General features: G+C 39.1%; 1 protein-coding gene and 2 long non-coding RNA genes across 3 annotated transcripts; all 3 read left to right on the top strand.

The window, feature by feature from the left end:
- The first annotated feature begins 4831 nt into the window (after positions 1 to 4831).
- On the top strand, positions 4832 to 5126 carry LOC121655983. The gene is made up of 2 exons (XR_006013344.1): positions 4832 to 4984; positions 5065 to 5126. It is a non-coding gene; the product is annotated as an uncharacterized LOC121655983 (long non-coding RNA).
- Positions 5127 to 7177: 2051 nt separating this feature from the next.
- LOC121655988 lies at positions 7178 to 8192 on the top strand. The gene is made up of 3 exons (XR_006013348.1): positions 7178 to 7254; positions 7348 to 7394; positions 7948 to 8192. It is a non-coding gene; the product is annotated as an uncharacterized LOC121655988 (long non-coding RNA).
- An 814-nt stretch (positions 8193 to 9006) lies between these two features.
- Positions 9007 to 12447, top strand: LOC121655395 (sterile alpha motif domain-containing protein 3-like). Its single transcript, XM_042010009.1, has 4 exons — positions 9007 to 9482; positions 10811 to 11835; positions 12121 to 12276; positions 12418 to 12447. The coding sequence occupies exons 2-4, from the start codon at positions 10819 to 10821 to the stop codon at positions 12445 to 12447; spliced, it is 1203 nt and encodes a 400-aa protein (XP_041865943.1). The 5' UTR covers positions 9007 to 9482; positions 10811 to 10818.
- The last annotated feature ends 8473 nt before the right edge of the window (positions 12448 to 20920 follow it).

Here is a 20920-nt window from a genome sequence, read left to right as displayed (position 1 = left end):
GTACATCTCTACGAAGAGCGTAGTCTGTGTCCATCTCTGTTTGGTTTTCTAAAGTCTTAAAGTTCTGGAAATATTTACACACAGATTAGTTTTTTCTAAACACAAAAAAAGTTGAATGGAAAACTGATTTATTTTACAAAGCAGGAAACAAATCAATCTGAAGCTGAACAAACAGTCCAACAGCAACATTATTTTCTCTGTTTTCCATCTCGGTTTCAGTGCGTCTAAATTAACATTAAAGCACCAACATTAATGTTCCAGATTACAAACATAGTTCTATCTATTTATCAAGCTAACGTCAGCTTGTAGCCTACCATCACTTTCATCTGGATGTGTTGCATCCACTTTTCCTTCAAACCAACTCCATTAATGTAGCTGGGAAGGTTTAGATCTGTTAATACTCGATTCAACAGAATGAAACACTAATCAATCATCGAGAAGAAAGAAATCTTTTTAACAAAGAAGCAATGAAAGAAATCTTTTCATTAACTGATCGTTATGTTAGTTGCAATTAGAGAACCACACGAATAAAACGACACTGGAGCATTCACTAAGTAAAGAACTAATAAGAGGTCATCTCTTCCTTATTACATCGTTCCACCTTCAGCTGATCAGGAGACATTTTCCCCAAAACTGTTACAATAAGAGAAAACTTGTAAAAGTAGAACGTCACACTCACTCGTGTCAGGATGGCTTCCAGTAGAAGTTTAGCTTTTTCAGAGCAAATGAAGAAGCAGGAAATGATTCTGCTTCATAAGACGTCTCCAAGTCTGAACTCACACATGCATAGCTACCAGCACACACACACACACACACACACACACACACACACACATCAGTTTGTGGGTTCAGCTTTGCATTTTCTCTTCCGATCCTTCAGCTTTCAGAGAGCTTCTTCCACCACGATGCCTCTTCAGTTTGGAGAAAATGTTTCCTAAAACCAGCCGCTGCAGAGCGTTAACACAACCCAGTTTCATTTGCTTTAGCTGCTCTGATGAAAATAAAAACTCAAGCAGAGAAAACTGCTGCTGAACTTGTACATTTTTATTATTTATCTTATTCAAGGTCTCTTTGAACTTCCACCACAGCAGATTTATCTCTTTTCACCGAACGCCTCAGACCTCATAATAAGATACAAACAGTGTAGATTTCAATCAGGGGAAACTCATTTTATCAAGGAAATAATAATAATAAGGAACAATGTGGATCAGAATCATTTAAACTTACACATTTACTCTCGTGGTGGGAATGATCCTGAAATATTGGTCAGTTTCATTTAGTTTTTTAATTTCCATAACAACCGTTCCATAAGGTGGCTCCATATCTTATTTCTTTAATAGTGAGATCACTATTTTAGATTTTTCTCAGCAAAGAACTTTGTGCCACAACAGAACCCAAGATACAGTAAATTTCCATGTAAAACAACTTTACTCCACAATTTTACCCACAAAAACATTTTAGTGATGCAAAAAACTCACAATAAACTAGAATAACAAACAATAAAAAATAGGTACCTTTATAAAATCTTATATACGATTTTTTAAATACACAAAAATACAGAAACACAGGAAAAATAAAAGTGAAATGAATTTGAGTGACATCAGTGCAAACTTTAGAGTCACATGAAGGCAACGTGGGAAATTTATAGATCAAAAACAACAGCTGACCCCCTCTCTTGGGGGTGGAGGGGTCAGTTAGTGCCAGGGGTTTCTGGGCCTGCCGGGTGTGCTGCCATGGGTGGGCTGGTGCATGCCCTGGTGTCTGGTTGCCCCCTCAGGACTCAGGGTACGGACCTGAGACAGGAGGGGTCTAGAGGTATGAAGGGAGGCTGAGTGGGGCTCGGGTGATCGTTGGGGGAGATACTGGGGTATGGTTAAAGGTGAGACTGAGAGGTTTGTGTGTGGGTATGTCTGCATGTGTGTGTCTGTGTGTGTGTGTATATGTGTCAGGATGAGCGGGACATAGGTGTGTATGTGGGGAGGGATCACAAGTACCTGTGGGGGAAGGCCTGGGTGGGCCTGGGGATTGTAGGTTCAGGATCATTCCCACCAAGAGAGTCCACATCGTTCCTTATTATTATTATTTCCTTGATAAAATGAGTTTCCCCTGATTGAATTCTACACTAAATAAAAATAAGAATGAGACAGTCTTTTAAATGGCTATTAGAAAGGAACATCTGGTTCCCATCAAAGAGCCATAAATCTCATCTCTGATGGTCTTTTGGTATGAAAAAGTATCTTGAGTATAAATTTATAGTTTAACGACTTTCTGCAGCTTTCATGTAAAAAGATAAAGAAACAGGCAGGTTGTAAAACTAACGTGATAAAATCACCTTATTTTCTTAGAAATTTACCAAAGTGAGACGAACTTTCTGCCTTATTTGAAGGATCCGTGTTCTCTTTTTTCATGTTTGTATCTTATTATGAGGTCTGAGGCGTTCGGTGAAAAGAGATAAATCTGCGGTGGTGGAAGTTCAAAGAGACCTTGAATAAGATAAATAATAAAAATGTACAAGTTCAGCAGCAGTTTTCTCTGCTTGAGTTTTTATTTTCATCAGAGCAGCTAAAGCAAATGAAACTGGGTTGTGTTAACGCTCTGCAGCGGCTGGTTTTAGGAAACATTTTCTCCAAACTGAAGAGGCATCGTGGTGGAAGAAGCTCTCTGAAAGCTGAAGGATCGGAAGAGAAAATGCAAAGCTGAACCCACAAACTGATGTGTGTGTGTGTGTGTATTGGTAGCTATGCATGTGTGAGTTCTTATGAAGCAGAATCATTTCCTGCTTCTTCATTTGCTCTGAAAAAGCTAAACTTCTACTGGAAGCCATCCTGACACGAGTGAGTGTGACGTTCTACTTTTACAAGTTTTCTCTTATTGTAACAGTTTTGGGGAAAATGTCTCCTGATCAGCTGAAGGTGGAACGATGTAATAAGGAAGAGATAACCTCTTATTAGTTCTTTACTTAGTGGATGCTCCAGTGTCGTTTTATTCGTGTGGTTCTCTAATTGCAACTAACATAACGATCAGTTAATGAAAAGATTTCTTTCATTGCTTCTTTGTTAAAAAGATTTCTTTCTTCTCGATGATTGATTAGTGTTTCATTCTGTTGAATCGAGTATTAACAGATTTAAACCTTCCCAGCTACATTAATGGAGTTGGTTTGAAGGAAAAGTGGATGCAACACATCCAGATGAAAGTGATGGTAGGCTACAAGCTGACGTTAGCTTGATAAATAGACAGAACTATGTTTGTAATCTGGAACATTAATGTTGGTGCTTTAATGTTAATTTAGACGCACTGAAACCGAGATGGAAAACAGAGAAAATAATGTTGCTGTTGGACTGTTTGTTCAGCTTCAGACTGATTTGTTTCCTGCTTTGTAAAATGAATCAGTTTTCCATTCAACTTTTTTTGTGTTTAGAAAAAACTAATCTGTGTGTAAATATTTCCAGAACTTTAAGACTTTAGAAAACCAAACAGAGATGGACACAGACTACGCTCTTCGTGTGATGGCTTGGATCAAGATCAGCATCTGCTTTCCTTTGACCCTAGTGGTTATCTGCTGTTTGTGTTATAAGGTACGTATATATTAACTCACATTCATGTCGTTCTAAATCTACACCCTGAGAGAACCAAAGAATCAGCGCCTGGCCCCCCATCAAAACGTTCCTAGACCCGCCCCTGCAGAGCTGAAGTATAAACCCTTTCTACCACCTGTCAGCTACTGTGTTAGAGAAGGATCCTGCTCTGATTTGTATCTCAGAGCCTGTTCATAATTTCTCACCACATTCATGAAACTCAATGATCAGACCTGTGTCTCCAACATCTGCACAGCGCCATCGATTCAGAGAAGACGTCTCCGTGCTTCCTGTTGCTGTTTCACTCTCACTGGATTTCTGAACCTGACCTGAATTCATAGATGTGTTCATGACTGTCTGATGACTAGTAGATTTTACAGCTCAGTCACTGAAACCTCATTAATACTGAAAAGTTGTAGGAAATAAAGGAAACAACATGTAAGTGAAACAGGCTGCTGTTATCAACATGTTTCATTCTTCAGCTTTACATGGTGACATGAGGCTGATAGATGTAGCTTACTTTAGCTAGCACGTCCAAAAACCACACTTTTAGATAAATATGTGACTGTGTGAACCATGAGCCGCTGGTTTCCTCCTTCTCAGCTAAATGATAAACAAACGCAAGAAGAGAGAAAAGCTGATCAGCTGATCACCGACAGCGTCATGACTCAGAACAGGAGAGGGAGGGGTGAGGAGGAGGCTGCTGCGCTGCGCTGGACCGACACAGAGACGACCAGAACAGTGGCGTCTGTGTAAAACTATGTGAAGTTTAAAAATAAAATGGGTGAAAAGTGCAGGTGGTAAAACATCCTCATCCTTCACGAGTGTGAAGCCCTCAAATCCGTCCATAGAGCCGGCCAGCTGGTCTTGCCTCTTGACAGTCCTACGAGGGCCCCAGTCCAGCAGGTTTTCAGTGTTTTCCTGCTTGAACACACCTGAGTCAAATTAACTGGATCTAACAGCCTGTCAGGTTCTGCACAATGACTCATTAATTGGAGCCAGATGTGTTGGAGCAGAGAAACATGAAAAACCTGCTGGACTGCAGCCCTTGTAGAACTGAATTAAGTAGCCCTGGTCTAGAGAAACAAGTGTTCAATGTTCAGCCTCTTTCAACCTTGTGCTGCACATTATACAGTAGCAGATCACTTCATCCTCACATGGAAACAAGACTTTAAGGCAACATGATGTGTTTATAATGGTGTTAATGTTGAATCCTGTCTGCAGGCAGGAAGGGATCATGTTCCTGTCTACTACATAAACCTCATCATCTCCAATCTAATCCAGCTCTACTCTATGAGGGTTTGGGTGACAAAGGAAAATTATGATATGGTCCAATATTCATGTGTTGTTGTCTACATCTTTAGTGTGATGACCAGTCTTGGTTTCAGGATGTGCATTGCTCTGGAGAGGTAACACTCCATCTTTCATCATGTTTCATATCAGTCAGGGACACACACTCATATTAATGTGATTTTCTCTTGTGTTGCAGGTATTTTGTTATCGTCTGCCCACAGTTACCCTGCATCAGACAAATAAAAGGTTCTGTGTGGGTGTGTGTCGCAGTCTGGGGGATTTTTCTTGTCACAGTCCCTCTTCCTGTATACTTTCATCAGGATTTATTTGTGTATACTTTGTCCATCCTCCCTGCCCCCGTCTTCATCATCTGTCTAGCTGGGACCCTCAAATCTGTGCTGCAGACTCCACCTGCAGCCGCCTCAGTGCCTGCTGAGGAAAAACGAAGAATTCTAGGAATTCTGGTCCTGCTGTTGCTTAATTACATTCTGACGATTCTCCCAGCTGCCACAATGATTATAATAAAAATTACATTACATTATTTTTATCATGATGAAATCATAGTGATGATTATTTTTATCTTGATTCTGCTCAGTCCTTTTCTGGACCTGATTCTGTTTGTATTTCTGTACAAAGGGCCCATTGACAAGCTGCTGATGCGTCTGTGCTGCTGCAGGATGCAGGATGCTGCAGCTGGAGATGGCAGCACACCATCAGTGTGAATGGTGGGAACTAAAAACAGTTAACAGCTAAGATAAAGAGGGCTGAAGAAACTAATGAAAGAGAATCTGTTAAGTTTTGAGTTATTTAGTCCTTGAGAGAGAAAATTATTCCATGATATGAAACAGAAATTGAGACCTTTTTAGTTTGACAAGTATTCTTAAGCTAAATGTGAGGTAATCTATTTAACAGCTAAAGTTTGGCTGAAACTGCTTCATGCAACAAGACAACGATCCCAAACACAGCAAAGCTGCAGTAATTTTAATTAAAAGTTTGTGGGTGTAAACCTGCCTGAGCCATCTCTGCCTCTCAGTTTGAGTATCTAAATCTAAAAGTGAGAACATGTTTTGCCATTTCCTTCATAAAATGTTATTTTTAAAGCCCACAAACCTCAACCTGTAAAAGACACAGTGAGTCATGGGGTGGTCTTAGGCTGAGAATAAACTTGCTGTTTAACGTCTACGTTTGCAACCGCCTGCATTTTGAATGGAATTGTTCACATACCTGCTCGTGTACTATGCTTCTTCAGCTTGTTGACTTTCTGTTGGTCTTCTTTTGTGTAAATGTTTTTTAATTTTGTCATTTTTGCTGAAAATGAAATAAAGAGAAACCCAAAGGCCTGGTTCAAGGGTTTGGTGGAAAACCGTCTGTAAAAAAACATCTTCATTTCAGCCAGCAGATCCCAGCAGGAAGCAGGAACACCAGTATTTGTGTCGACTGGTTGGTTTTCAGAGTTTACTGTGTAAAACATGTTTAAATATCATCTTATAACAATGATTATTTTATCAAGATAATAGTTTAATTATTATATTAAACACTACGATAAAACAAAGACATCTTTGTTCAAGTTCTAGAGAGTCCGTTTGTAAAAAGGGCTTTTATTTTGAAGGATGAGAACAGGAACTCCTAGTTTGTATGAGGAAGATGGCCATTTGAGGCAGTGGTGCGGAACCCTTGTCCTCGAGGGCAGGAAAACATCTAAAACTTGCAGGACTGCAGCCCTCGAGGACCAGGGTTCCTCACTGCTGCTTTAAGTCAAGTTAAGCCAAACCTGGTCCTCAAGACCCACTATCCTGCAGTTAGATGTTTACCTGCTGCAACACACCTGAATTAAATTAAATAAATCAGTAACAAACTCTGCACATGTCTGCTAATGACCCGTTAATTTAAGTGTGCTGATTGTTACTACTATGTGTGTACTTTTACAGAGCAAATCTCATTGTACTCTGTATAATGACAATAAATGCTTTCTTTTCTACTCGTATTCATTTCTATTCTATTCTATTCTATTCTATTCCATTCTATTCTATTCTATTGAAACAGGAAAACATACACTCTAAGAAATGAAACATAGGGTTTTTTAAATTTAATTCATAGTTTTATTTTCAATATGCTTAAAATTGTTCATTTTAGGGGTGTAATTAATAATGTTTTATTTGATTTAATTAATATCAAACCGTTTTAATGCTAAAGGATAGTATTATCTAGAATGTATCGAACGCCTTTAATTAAATCTAAAGAGCCCTTTCCAAACCATTTCTGAGCATGCGCAGTAAATGACGCAACTTTTCGAGCATGCGCACCTTTCTTCATCACCTGCCGCCTTGAACTCTGTCCATGCTGTCTGTAAAGATCGACTAATCTCCATTCATCCGTCAGAGTGAAGGTAATTTCTTCGTATTTTTCATTATAATATAATTTATCTAGTACTTTGTGATAATATATGGGGTAAATTTTTCTCTCCTCCTCTCTCTCTCAGGTTGCTAGCTGCCGTTTTGAGCTGTGCTGCTAAAGTGCATGTTGAAGGTACCAAATGCTTTCATATCACTTGCTTTTTGCTGATTACACAATTTTTTTATCGGTGTAACGGTACACGTAGTTGTAATATACTGTTTCGGTACGGGTCTGTGGTTTCGGCGAAAAAGATTATGCTAATTAGCCGCATGCTTTTAGGCGAACGTAAACAAAGATGGCAGATTTATATTTGGACACAATTAGGGCTGTTGCAAAGTGAAATTCCAAAGTGAAATGTTTTAAAGGCACAGTTGTATTATTCAGGGATATGTTGAGTGTCCAAAAATGTCAGTTTTATTTTTGACATGTTTAATCTGACAATAGTGTATTGTTTACAAGAAAGTTAGATCATTTACTGATCAGATGACATACACAGGTCATTTTTATATTAAGCCTAAAAACATGTCAAGTAATTGTTTACTTGGTATCTTTTTTTATTGGTATATTTTGTTTTTGTGTACTGAAATTGTACCAAAAATGTACTGAACCGTACCAAATCAAAATTTTTGTGTACTGTTACACCCCTAAATTTTACATTTCTAATTTTTTTTATTTGGTCTCTTAGGTTATGAATGTGGTGTTGTAAGCTTTGCTCTACAAGTGTATCTAAAAGGTTCCAAATCCTAAAACACTTGAGACTTAAACACTCAATTCTTGGCCTGAGACACTCATATCCATGCATTTACAGTCATTGTCCTTGTACCTTCAAAACATGGGGTGGTCTTAGGACTCATCTAAGTCGTGCACATAATGCTAAGCCCTCTCGCACTGTAGAACATGGTATTTTGACTTGTCCTTCTTGTCCTGAAAGCCACATATCAACAAGCAGAGAATACTTCCTCCATAGTAATAAACATCTCAAGAGGTTGGAGACAGTAGATTGTGTTTATAAAAATTGTTCTTTTAAAACCAATGTATATGGTACTTTTCAGACACACAAGAATAGAAAACATTCTACATGTACGTTAAGAGATTTCAAAAATGAAATAGTGAAAAGAACTGAATTTACAAGTGACCATGATCTTTCAGAGGAGTCTGCAGACGAAGGGCCTTCTGACTTGCATAGTGAAGCTGGTTTAGTTAGTGAAAATTTAGAGGAAGCTGTAGTTAAAAACCTTGCCTTGGTTTTATTAAAGTTGGAGGTCTTTTCACATGTTCCAACATCTGCAATTGATCATTTACTCGAGGGGCTACATTTTTTATTGACTACGTCTTCTTTACCCTTAACAAATAGTTTAACTTTGGCTGTTCTCAAGGAACATAATATCGAGGTTACTGCATCGCTAGTGAGTGAGTTGTGCACTGCATTATACAGTGAAAATCCACTACTGAAAAGTATTGCGAAAGGAGGATCACTTGAAACATCATTTAAGCGCAAGAAGTTTTACTATGACAAGTTTAATGTTGTTGTGCCAGAGGAATATGTTCTAGAGGAAAAAACTAACAAAACCTTTCAATATATTCCACTGCTGAAGTTATTGGAGCAGTTACTTCAACGTAAAGACATTATTGGAAAGCTGGTTGACAACTATAAAAGCGGTCTTTCAAATTCACAATTGCTTACATGTTTTCAGGACGGTGAGAATCATAAGAATAATATATTTTTTTCAAGTGGGGAGCTCAGAATTTCATTATGCCTATATATTGATGATTTCGAAGTGTGCAACCCGCTAGGAACATCTCGCAAAAAACATAAACTTTGTGCGGTTTATTGGATTCTGGGGAACTTGCCGTCTAGTTGCAGCTCAGCCCTTTCCTCAATCTACTTAGCATTGTTGTGTAAAAGTGAATTAATTAAATCTTTCGGTTATGAAAAAGTATTTGAACCTCTGCTGCGTGATTTAGTCAGACTCGAGAAGCAAGGTTTATTCGTGCCCCTCCTTGGTTCGGTTATCAAGGGTACAGTTCAGTGTGTCATCGCTGATAATCTGGGGGCCCATGGGCTTGGAGGATTTGTGGAGAATTTTTCAGCTAATTATTTTTGTCGTTTCTGTACAGCCCACCTTTCTGATATCAATACGCATGAGGTAAAGACAGGAGCATTTGAACGAAGAACAAAGGAAAATCATCTGCTTCATATCAAGACTGCTCAAGAACAAGGTGTGAACTGTTTAGGTGTTAGAAAATCCTGTGTGTTATCGGATAACCTCTCATATTTTAATGTTGTTACTGGTTACCCTCCCGACATTGTCCACGATTTCTTTGAAGGAATAGTTCCTGTTGAGTTGGCGCAGTGTATTGACATCCTCGTGTCCAAAAAGTATTTCACTCTCGAACAACTGAACGATCGTATTCGTTCTTTTCCTTACAAGGAAGGAGATAAAACAAACCGTCCCACTGTGTTATCAAAAGCTGTAAGTAAGAAGAAGAGGCGTTCTCTTGGTGGTAATGCACACGAGAACTGGTGTCTCATTCGCTTGCTTCCTTTTATCATTGGACCAAAAGTCCCTGCTGATGAACCAGCTTGGCTGGTTATTTTAGACTTAAAAGATCTTGTCGAGCTTGTAGTAGCTCCTGTTCATAGTCTACAATCTGTTGCATATTTGGAGTGTAAGGTCTCAGAGCACCGAAAGCGTTACCAACAACTATTTCCTAATCAAAAACTGATGCCTAAACACCACTTTATTGAGCACTATGCAGAAATGATCAAATGTTTTGGTCCTCTTGTCTCATTATGGACGATGAGATTCGAGGCCAAGCATAGTTTCTTTAAACAGGCTGTTCGGAACATCAAAAACTTCAGAAACATAGCTGGCTCTTTAGCTCGTAAACATCAGTTAATGATTGCATATAAAATGCTTTGTCCTGATGGTGAAAATTCTACTGATGTTACTCACGTGACAGAAGTGCCGTTGGATGTCCTTAAAGACAATGTTGTGAAAAGTATCTCTGACAAATATCCAGACGTGACTGCTGTTAACTTAGCTACTAGTGGTTTTGTGAACAACATTTATTACAAAAAGGGGATGATTGTTGTGCATGGATCGTGTGGTGGTCCACCTGATTTCTGTGAAATTCAACATTTGTGCATTATTAAAAACGAGACTCTCCTCATTCTGAAAAGACTAAATTCATGGTACAGAGAGCACTATAGAGCTTTTCAACTACAAACAACAACAGAAGTTGTTGTTGTATCCATGACAGACCTGGGCGACCTATACCCTCTATGCGACTATGAAGTTGGACACTTGCGGATGGTCACCTTGAAAAGGCATATTCACATTGGTAATTGTTTTATTTGATTTCACTCAATGTTAGATAAACATAATGTTCTTCAGACTGTATTGTTTGAGTGGTGTTTGATCATCCAGGAATTATCCATAGTATATAGTAGAAATATAGTAGAAATTTAGGAATATTGTCCACTGGACAGTATTTCTTAAAACAAAATCCCTATGATTAATTTACGCAATGCTCTTGTTTTTCAGCATGAAGAATGGCTGCTACTTTGAGGGTGATACTTGGAGTGGACAATTCATCCAAGTTGATTCTTCCTTCCGGAATCCCTGGTTCAGTGGACAGGTTAAAAGAAGAAATACAAAGACAGTTTGGATTGACCGAAGATTTCAGGTTGCAATATAGAGATGCTGAGTTTGACAATGAATACATGAACCTTACCACAACTGGGGACATTAAAGACAAGAGCACAATCAAAGTAATTTACACACAAAACCCGGCGCCCTCCACTGTGCCCACCACAGCTTCCACAGCTGCCTCCACAGGAACATCTTCACTGATTGATTCACCATCCTTGCCAGACACTGACATCCTTTCCTCTCCAGACTCCAGTGCCTCATGTTCATCTCTTCGCTTGCGGAAATGGCCCTTAAACTTTCCAATACCAGAGTTTAGTTTTGGTGTGCAGTTTCAGTTAGAGAGAGCCCAACAAGAATATGTAAACAATGGGACTCTCTTAGACCCGAGCCCAAAACTCAAATCTGACATATTAGATATGTTGGCCTCAGAAATTGCAAAATACAAAGTTTATCCCTCAAGTGCAGATATTGATGATGTTGCTGAAGCATTAATACAAAAATATCCCTTTCTCAAAGAGACTGGATCTGTGACAGGCTGTGAAGGCTGGAAAGTAAGCATCAGATACAAAATGGCCAATTATCGTACCACGCTGAGAAACATAGGGTGCCCAGAGGTGGCAATAAACACTCTACAACACAAGAGAGAACGAGAGGAGAGTCCATGTCGAAACAAAGTAAAAAAAGCACGGAAAGCGGAAGTGAACTTCTTACCGCAATACCCTGCAGGAGAAACAAAGGAAAGTCTGGAGGAAGAACGGCAAGCACTACTGATGGAGGTGAAGAAAACAAACAATGATCAAATAATCAAAACAAAGATGGATAAGACGTTTGCACACCGAAGAAGAGAGGTGATTGAAGAGATGCCGTTCATTGCGGAGTTCAAGAGCAGATGGCCCGCCCTCTTCAAAGTACATGAGGTATGAGTTTGAGTCTTGTTTTAAAACTGTGGCCATGAACAGAAAATTACGGTTTACATTTCAGGACATTTTAAAACTCCAGATTTCATCTTTGTGCAGACATGATTTAGCCCTGGTTCCATCCTGATTTTGTCCTGTTTAAGACTTTGTTTGGTTTGGTTAGTCCTCCTGATCTAAACCTGGGCAGCACCAGAAGTAGTTGTCTGGGTTTAGATCAGATTTGGTCTGGATTTGGTACTGGTTTGAATTGAAGTATTTAAAAATTTTACTTTTTGAACTTTGTAGATCAATGCGGAGTTCACCCGAATCACCACCGTTCCACTGCTGTCCACATTCATGAGCAGTCTCGACCACTACTCTGACCAGCTGATGAAGATTTTACGGAAAAAAGGAGGGGAACCAGCACGGTGGATTGCTGCAGTGATGTCTCCAATTGGACAGGTATTCTCCTGTTGTGTTAGAATGTACTGTGACTACTAGATTGGTTGCAGGTTGATCTCAGTCCTGGTTATGAACCTGTCTTTATAACTGCCTTGGGTAATTTTATGCTTGTTCTGTCCTGGGCTCTACTTCTGTTCTCAGTTTTGGCTTCAGTTCTGGACTTGGTGCTGACTTAAAGCAGAACTAACTCATGCCCCTAGAGGCGCCATAAGTACCACTGTTGGCGTAGTAACGTGTTTTTTTTTTTTTTTTTTTAACTCATTAATTGTCCATGAGAGTAAATACTACGCTGAGAAAAGACAAAGAGAGAGAGGACTATTGTACATTTTGCCACAACTCAGTGACAGAATGGAGATAATTTTTTTTACTCAAACTTGGCTGTAAATACTGCTAATGTGGCGCTTGGCCGCATAACTGATATTAAGTAGTGGGATAAAATTGGTTTTGCCCTTCAGTATATTGCAAAAGCAGACATTTATGAAAGTAGATCTTTGTCTGCTGTGCATCCAATTAAAACCATACATATTGATCCCCAACTAGCAGGCTTCGTTACTGTGACAGTGTTTCTCCATGCAAATTTTGAAATGTGGATTATAAACTCATCCCTTATGAACATTCTTTATTTCTGTGAAATAAAGAATGTTTTTAAATTAGTTGGGAACAATTATGAATTGGTTAACAAAACAATTTAAAATTTATGTATTTTGTAAGTTCAGCGGTGGTCTCTCAAAACAATGAAAAAGTAATTGTCATACATGTTTTGTTTAGAGTTCCCGCATCGAAGTGAAGCGTGAATGCATCCTTAAAGCGCTCATGATATACCTGAATGAGAAGCCTCAAAACCTCATCAAAGAGTATCTGGTAAGTTTATTTTTAAGCCACAGTTGCAATCTCAACTATCAACTCAAAGTTAGCCTGAAACTTTACCGCAACTATTCCAATAATCCGTAATTTCCTTTGCAACAATTCCTTAATTCCACAGATTTGCTAAATGAAAGTGAGTTTCTGATCAATTTAATCCATTTTACATGTTATATTTATGTTTAGGTTATTCAGACTGAAGCGGGGCTCATTGAAGGCTTTTGCCTCTGCTCCCCCTCTCGCTTGCCTGGGTCAGACTAACAGTGTGTGCCGCTGTGCGCTCCATCCGCAATTTGTCCATGTTTCATTTCTCTACTACGTGATCATTATATGTCTTAAACAGACACTTGTCCTTTGGTTTGTTCTCCTGAGTCTCATTCAGGGATCTGTGTAATCAGGGTTGTGTAGGATATTTAACTAAAATGGAGTGAATTTTGTGGTAGACAGATGATGGAATGCCTTCAATACAATGAATTTGAAATACATTTCTATGTCCTTTTCAGGATGTCAGCGTGATGGAAGCTGAAGAGCTCGAGGGGATTGATTTGGGCATTTATAAAATAATCCACGAAGGAGCACAGCTAGATGACTCCCTTGAAGATGTTGGCATCATCATCGAAAAGTGCACCGTCTTGCAGGATCTTAGTGATGTGGCGAGCGGGTGTGCACTTTTGTTTGGGCTAATTTACTGCCTCAATCTGAGCTACCCAAAGCCATTTCGTTACTTATTTGAGTTCTTTCAGAAAGTGCTCATGGGACTGGATGATAAGAAACTGTCTACCAAAATACAAGTCCTGAAGAACAAACTCTGCCAAAAGGAGATGCAATGACTGTTCAAGAGGGGAATGTCCAAAACATAAAACACAATTCTCTATTTTCTTGCTAAGGAAAAATTTGACTGTTTGAAAGTTGCAGTTTTTTAAATAATGGAAAAGGGAGGTCAAATGTCAAGTTGCTCATTTTATTTAAGCATTTTTGGTCTTTGCATTTAAGAAAATTTGCGAAATTTGCTGTATGCTGTTTTGTTTTGAATGAGAAAAAGAAAACTTACAATTCTGAATCAGATTTTTTGGACTGGGGACAAAATTGCCCAGATTGACTTTAATTTTTTATTTCACTTCTTACATATTTTCTGTAATTGCAGTATGCAGTGATTTTAGTTTGAGTTAAACGTTATAATGCCTTAAAAGATTTGGAATAGGTCAGATCTGCTGTCTTGGAGATAATCACCACGAAAAGTGACGTCTATGCCTGCCTGCCTTTATTAACCCAAATGTACCCACTGATGAACCAGCTTGGCAGGCTAGTTTAGACTTAAAAGGTCTTGTCGAGCTTAGTAGCTCCTGTCCATAATCTATCTCTGTTGCATATTTGTCTCTGGAAAGATTATTTTCAAATATTTCCTAATCAAAAACGGATGCCTAAATGCTTATTCATTAAGCACTAATTAGAAATTCTCAAAATTTTTGGTCCTTTAATAGTTGGGAAAGTATCTTACAAGTAGCAGTACTGTGGTAAATTTGCAGACTGTAGCCATTGCAGATCTTCGACAGGAGTTCCACAAAATACAGTATTGTATCGGATTTGACATCCTACTGCACACTACAGTGTCACTTTGTTGAAACTGGAAAGTTGTTTCCAATGTTTACATTTTGGTCTATGCCTTTTATTTAATATTGCAGTATGCAGTGTTGTTCACTGTTGAAGCTTTGCCTCGTTAAAGGCTTTTGTAAATAAAGTTGTTAATGCAACACAATTTTTTTTGTATTTAGACTTTTTATGTAAGCCCTGGTGTACAAGAGTTTTCCATTGTAGGTTAAAGTTATTGAGTGTTACATAAATGTTAATGAGTATGTGTAAACAAGTGTAAAAAGGTTCCTGAGTTGTCACCTGTACTCTATAGTTAAGTGCTGGACCTTTCCTGAAGATCTTTGAAAGGTCCAGCACCTAACTACAGAGTACAGATGACAACTCAGGAACCTTTTTGCACTAGTTTTAATTACACCTAAACATTTAGCATATAAATATTATTAATTAAATCATAATTAATCAAATTAATTAAGGCCAAAGCACAGGGTAAATGGTACACTTAAATCAAAATTAATATTGTCAATTAAAACCAAAGTAATACTGTCAATAAAATGAACAAAGTGTGATTACATTCTAATTAATGATAAGTAATGACAATTGTGCAAAGCTGTAGCCTTTATATAACAATTTCACTTCAGATATACGTGACCATTGAGATTGCAGATAACAACCATATTGTTTTATGCTTAATTGACAGAGTTTTGTGGAAAAGATTGCCTTAACTTTATCAATTAAATTCAACGTTTTACTTCTTAGAGTGTAGAAAGTATGCAGGATAGTGGCCTTCAGGACTGGAATTGGAGATCCCTGCTTTAAGGTTCTCATCTGCAGACAGAGAAAAAGTCTGTATTTATTCCTAAACTTGTTGTAATGTTTATGCAAGTGGCATACCAAACCCCTCGACATGGCAAAAAAATAGTAAATTACAAATATTCTTAGTACAATGCAATAAACACGTCACTGTTTGAAGTCCTGATGGAGGCTGAAACACAAGAAAATTTAAAATGGTTTGTTCTTCATTGGGGAACTGAGTATCTACTGGCAGATGAGACCCAGTCGCTACTGGGGAGAGAAGTTTGTACTCTGCTGGTTTCCTTTCAGCATTGTATAAAATACCTATGAAATGTATGAAACGTGACCGTGTTTCACACTCGCATGTCACATTTTCAGCAGATATCAAACATTGATGGTAACAAATACAAAATAAATACAAAACAAAAATAAATAAGGTGAAGATAAAAATGTATTTCTGAAGTTTGTAGATCGAATAACTTTAATTTCCTTTTAGTCTCACAAAATACAAACAGACGTGCCTTTTCTTGCTGGATTACAGACCCTCCGTTCTTTTACAACTCGTGGATGTCTGTCAGTGCACATGTGGATATAAGAGCGTCCCCATGCGAACCAGGACACTCCAGGCCGCAGTTCGATGATCGACTTTGTAGTCGTATCATCGGACTTGCGACCGCATGTCTTGGACACTCGGGTGAAGTGTGTTATCTTCAGTGTGTTACCGATACAGTGGGACTAATTAAAGAGAAATGTAATGTAAATGGTCAAATGTAAAATTTCTGTACTTATATAACGTTTTTATCCAAAGCGCTTTACATGTACGTCACATTTACCCATTCACACACACGTTCACACACAGATGGCGGAAGCTGCCATGCAAGGCGCTCAACCACGAAACATCAGGAGCAATTAGGGGTTCGGTGTCTTGCTCAGGGACACCTCGACATGACCCGGATCGAACCGGCAACCCTTGTGCTACAGGACGACCACTCTACCCACTGAGCCATGTCGCCCCATAATGTATCAGGAAAGAGTGTGTTACATCTTTTATTAATTGTGGGATTAAAAAAAATGCTGCTTTAATATTAACTCTTAGAACTCCACTAGCTCACCGGTGTCATCACTTCTATGGTCAACAATGTTTCAGGAACGGTGATGTGTAACTCTGTGGGGTAAATTGTGATGATAGCTTATCCTTTAGGTGAAGTTTTCCAGGAAATAGTAACCTGTCCAGGAGTTTTACAGTCCAGCAGCTAAAGGTGCATTCGGACAGAGAAGTTCTAAGAACTGTCCTAGTTCTATGAACTGCCTCCCTCAGGGGAACTGTTTCATGTTGCATTAGCACATGAGTTGGGGGTTGGTTGATGTGATGCAACTCTGTGCGACAGACGTGCGACTTTAGTGCCACACAAGAACAAAACAAAACCCACGAAAAATAAGAGTTAAAAAACACCACCAAGCTAATATGGAGAACGAAGAGATCGCTGTGTTTATGCTCTGCTTGACGGGGATTTTACTGATGGACGATGAAACCAGGCCTTGATGTTTTACCTCATGCCTTCCAACAAATCACAACACACACTTTCATAATAAGCATCATGTTGTGGAAGTTCAATAGACAGTATGATGTACACATTTAAAGAGAAAATGTTCCATAGAAAATGCAGCATTTGTTCATTTTTTATGTGCAAACTAAAGATCTCATCAGCTGCTTTTAAGCTTTGTGTGCTTTATGGAATCATCAGTAGCAAAGGTGAAGGAGTCATCTGTTACTGAAGGGTTGGTTGTGACTGACTTATGGTTTAGAAGAATTATGAGAAGATGCAATCACACAAAATCAACAGTATGTGAAGGTTAAAATGTAGAAAGGGTGGTGAGATGTTTACAGGTGTGTACTTTTATAAGTGTCCACAAGTATTTGATGCCAGACCTTCGTTAAACATGATAAACTTCATCCTGAGATATGGTGCATTTTAAAAAGTTAATAAACTGTAATGTAATGCACACCCCAGGATAAGACCTAAAACGTAGCGAAGAAGGACGCTTTATTTAATATTTCATAGCTATTATTGGTTAATAACTACTTAATATTTTTATTAGCTAATATTTCATAGATGTGGCTGAACCACATCTAACTTACAAAAACCAAAATCTTCTGACTCTTTACAAAGTCATTTATTTTACAGCAGTGTGAAGATAACTACGCTGCTCAAAAAAATAAAGGGAGCACTTAAACAACACAATGTAACTCCAAGTCAATCACACTTCTGTGAAATCAAACTGTCCAACTGATTGACAATCAATTTCATATGCTGTTATGTAAATGGAATAGACAACAGGTGGGAATTATAGGTAATTAGCAATAAAGGAGGTTCTGCAGGTGGTGACCACAGACCACTTCTCAGTTCCTGCTTTCTGGCTGATGTTTTGGTCAGTTTTAAATGCTAGCGGTGCTTTCTCTCTAGTGGTAGCATGAGACGGAGTCTACAACCCACACAAGTGGCTCAGGTAGTGCAGCTCATCCAGGAGGCACATCAATGCGAGCTGAGGTAAGAAGGTTTGCTGTGTTTATCAGCGTAGTGTCCAGAGCATGGACGCGCTACCAGGAGACAGGCCGGTACATCAGGAGACCTGCAGCATGTTGAAGCTGCATCATTTTGCCTCTGGTGTTCAGCCTCTAACAGCTTGTCCTGCACAGCAGCCAGAAGAGTGTCGGCCCTTTTTCTATTTCATGAAAAAAACAGGGAGGGTGGAGACAGATACTTACACACCGCAACTATATTAAAGTGTTTTGAATTGTAATACAGTGACACCCAACAAGATGCATGTACAATGCAATGGGATGTGTTTTTTACCAGGTCTAGGGTGGCAGAGGGTGCTGGCAGCTGGTTGCTGCTTGCTGATGGTGGTTGACGCTGGCTGTGGTAGTTGCTGAATGGATAAACATTTTAGAATAAAAAACAAGTTAAACATGAAGGATGGCTAATAAAGCTAACTTTTCTTTATAATATATCGTGTAAACATATCAGTCGTCCAGGAGTGCACAAGTTGTAATAGCAGATATTTCAACTGTAATTAAACATAAAAAAAGTTTAAGTCCAGCTGAAATGACTGAGCCTGCTGTTACAATCAGTTCTGTGTGGCTCTATCAGCTCCCCTTCTTCCATTTAAACAAGTGCACATGGTCTGTTTACATTTAAATGTTTGTTTTACCATTAAACTAAAAGCAGAGATTTTTATATGAAGTAAAGCTGTTTTATTTACCTGAACCCCGAAAAGACCCTGCCTCGGAGTAGGAGATAAAATGGTTATAGGAACTGAGGGCCTTTACCCCAAGTTCCTATATGTTCGAATGTGCAAAAAAACGTCTTCGTTCCTGGAAAGATTATAGGAACTATAAGAGGCTTAAATGTGTTTATTCAGAGACTATCTGGTAAATCCACAACGATCCATGATAACACCAGTATTTATCACATTTGTCAATAAAAAAAAAAAAAAAAAAAAAATTCTTAATCATTACTATATTGCTAAGCAACCTCTAATTTGACCTGGAACTTATGACGTCACTTCCTGTTATACTTTAGACCAATCAGAGAGCTTAGATTAACGGCAATGTCCAATCAGGAGCAGCCAAAGATCAACAAGTGAGCAGAAAGTTCTGTATGTGTCTGAAAAGAAGAAAAATAATGCTCCTCTATGGCTGGAATAAAGTCAAGAAGATGTTTCTGATGCAAAAACCAGCCGAGTTGGAGTTGGTTTTGTGAGGATAGCAGGTAAATAGTAGCAGAAACTAAGAGGGGCTGAGCTTCTGTATGTTTTTTACACTAAACCAACAAAAAAGAAAAAAGGCCAACCAAAAATATTGAAAATTAGTCTGGAGTTGTAATAGTTGTTCCTGTGGAAATGCATGGAAAATGACTGTTTCGGTGTTTCTTTAATCCACTGGTAAAGCCAGAGGGGAGGGGCCCAGTTTAATTGCTGTGTTCGTAAACAGTTGTATAAAATGCTGCTTTCAAACCTGGGAAAAGTGTTTAAAATATATCTTACTTGAGATATGGAAAGTTACATTTCACAAGATAAGAAAAGCTCATGTGGTCGAGATGAGCCCTGAAGAGCCCCAGCCCGAGTTAACCGCTGCTCACCACCGCCGCCATTCTCAGGTCCACTTCCTGTTTCTGCTCCCTGAACTCTGAGCTGCGGTTCTTCAGCTCTCAGCTCCACATCTCACAGTTTTCTATTAACCTTTTAAGCTATTCACACGATCTATGTGCTGCATTTGGGTCCCTGCTCCAGACTGATGCTGTAGGTCTGTGATCCACTGATTAGCAGTGGGTCCATGTTTGCTGTTTCATATTAAAGAAACAAGACATTTGGCCTGCAAGAGACAGAAATTTCCTAAACTGGGGGTATTCCAGAAAGGAAGTTTAACAAATCCTGTGATAAAGCCTGTGCTTGAGGTTGCTAAATCCTCTGACGTCTTAGGGCCCCTCCAACCTGAACCGCCACCTTACCGCGGTGGAGGAGTTTGCATCTCCTGAAGATCCTAGGAGCTATGTTGTTGGGGCTTTATGTCCCTGGTGGGGTCAAACAGGTCTCTAGGGGAGGGACCTAACAAAGCGAGGCTCAACAGACCCCTATGATGAATAAAATCAATGGATCCAGGTTTCCCTTGGCTGGACGTGGGTCAGGCTTTGTCCATGAGGCTCAGTCAGGCTCAGCCGAGAAGACTGACATGCAAGAAATATCTTCTGGCGATGGCGTGAAATCCTGGTTTAATTTCAGCTTCTTGGTGAGGTTTGTAAGGGACCTGGATGTAAGTTGAGGCCAGAGAAATGATTGCATTCAACACTGCCAGCATGATCCTCGTTAGCATTGGTAGCAAAATGCTGCATACGTCTCCAGTATCCCGTTAAAATGTTCCGGAGGCCAAGAACCTCAGGGTAGAGAGGAGCTGGACGTGCAGTGGGATGGCTTCAGTGTGTTTTGTCTCTTATTCCAACGTGGGTTGCAAATGGCAGCATAAATTCAACAGGATATTTCTGGGGAAGCGGTACCTGCTGAGAAGCTACTCTGTGCTCTCCCTGAATAGATCATCATGCGCTTGGCAGGTGAGGTTTGAGATTGCTGAACACTGTGACTCTCAGTGTGTTTTACTTAAATTTATACATTTTCCTACACACAGGTACATGTGGATAAATCCTATACTTTCTGTGGGAATGTTTGTACACACACATTTAGCAGGGTTGATAAATGAGGTGTGCACTGAACAGGAAGTAAAGAGACCAGGGGCCTCATGCATAAAACTGTGTGTAGCAAAGCAAACTACAGGTGCACACACACTTCCCACACCTGTTTCCATTTATAAATCAGAATCAACTCTAAAGCAGGCGCATGTGAGGGA

Source organism: Melanotaenia boesemani, chromosome 16, assembly GCF_017639745.1.
Source record: "Melanotaenia boesemani isolate fMelBoe1 chromosome 16, fMelBoe1.pri, whole genome shotgun sequence".
NCBI classification, from domain to species: Eukaryota; Metazoa; Chordata; class Actinopteri; order Atheriniformes; family Melanotaeniidae; genus Melanotaenia; species Melanotaenia boesemani.
This window is presented reverse-complemented; position numbering and strand designations above follow the sequence as displayed.

Bases quoted from the DNA above. Each gene is read 5' to 3' on its own strand.
- LOC121655395 (XM_042010009.1), top strand. From the start codon at position 10,819: ATGGCTGCTACTTTGAGGGTGATACTTGGAGTGGACAATTCATCCAAG. The intron at 11,836-12,120 runs GTATGAGTTTGA...TGAACTTTGTAG, and splicing joins CCCTCTTCAAAGTACATGAG to ATCAATGCGGAGTTCACCCG. The intron at 12,277-12,417 runs GTATTCTCCTGT...TTCTGTTCTCAG, and splicing joins TGATGTCTCCAATTGGACAG to TTTTGGCTTCAGTTCTGGAC.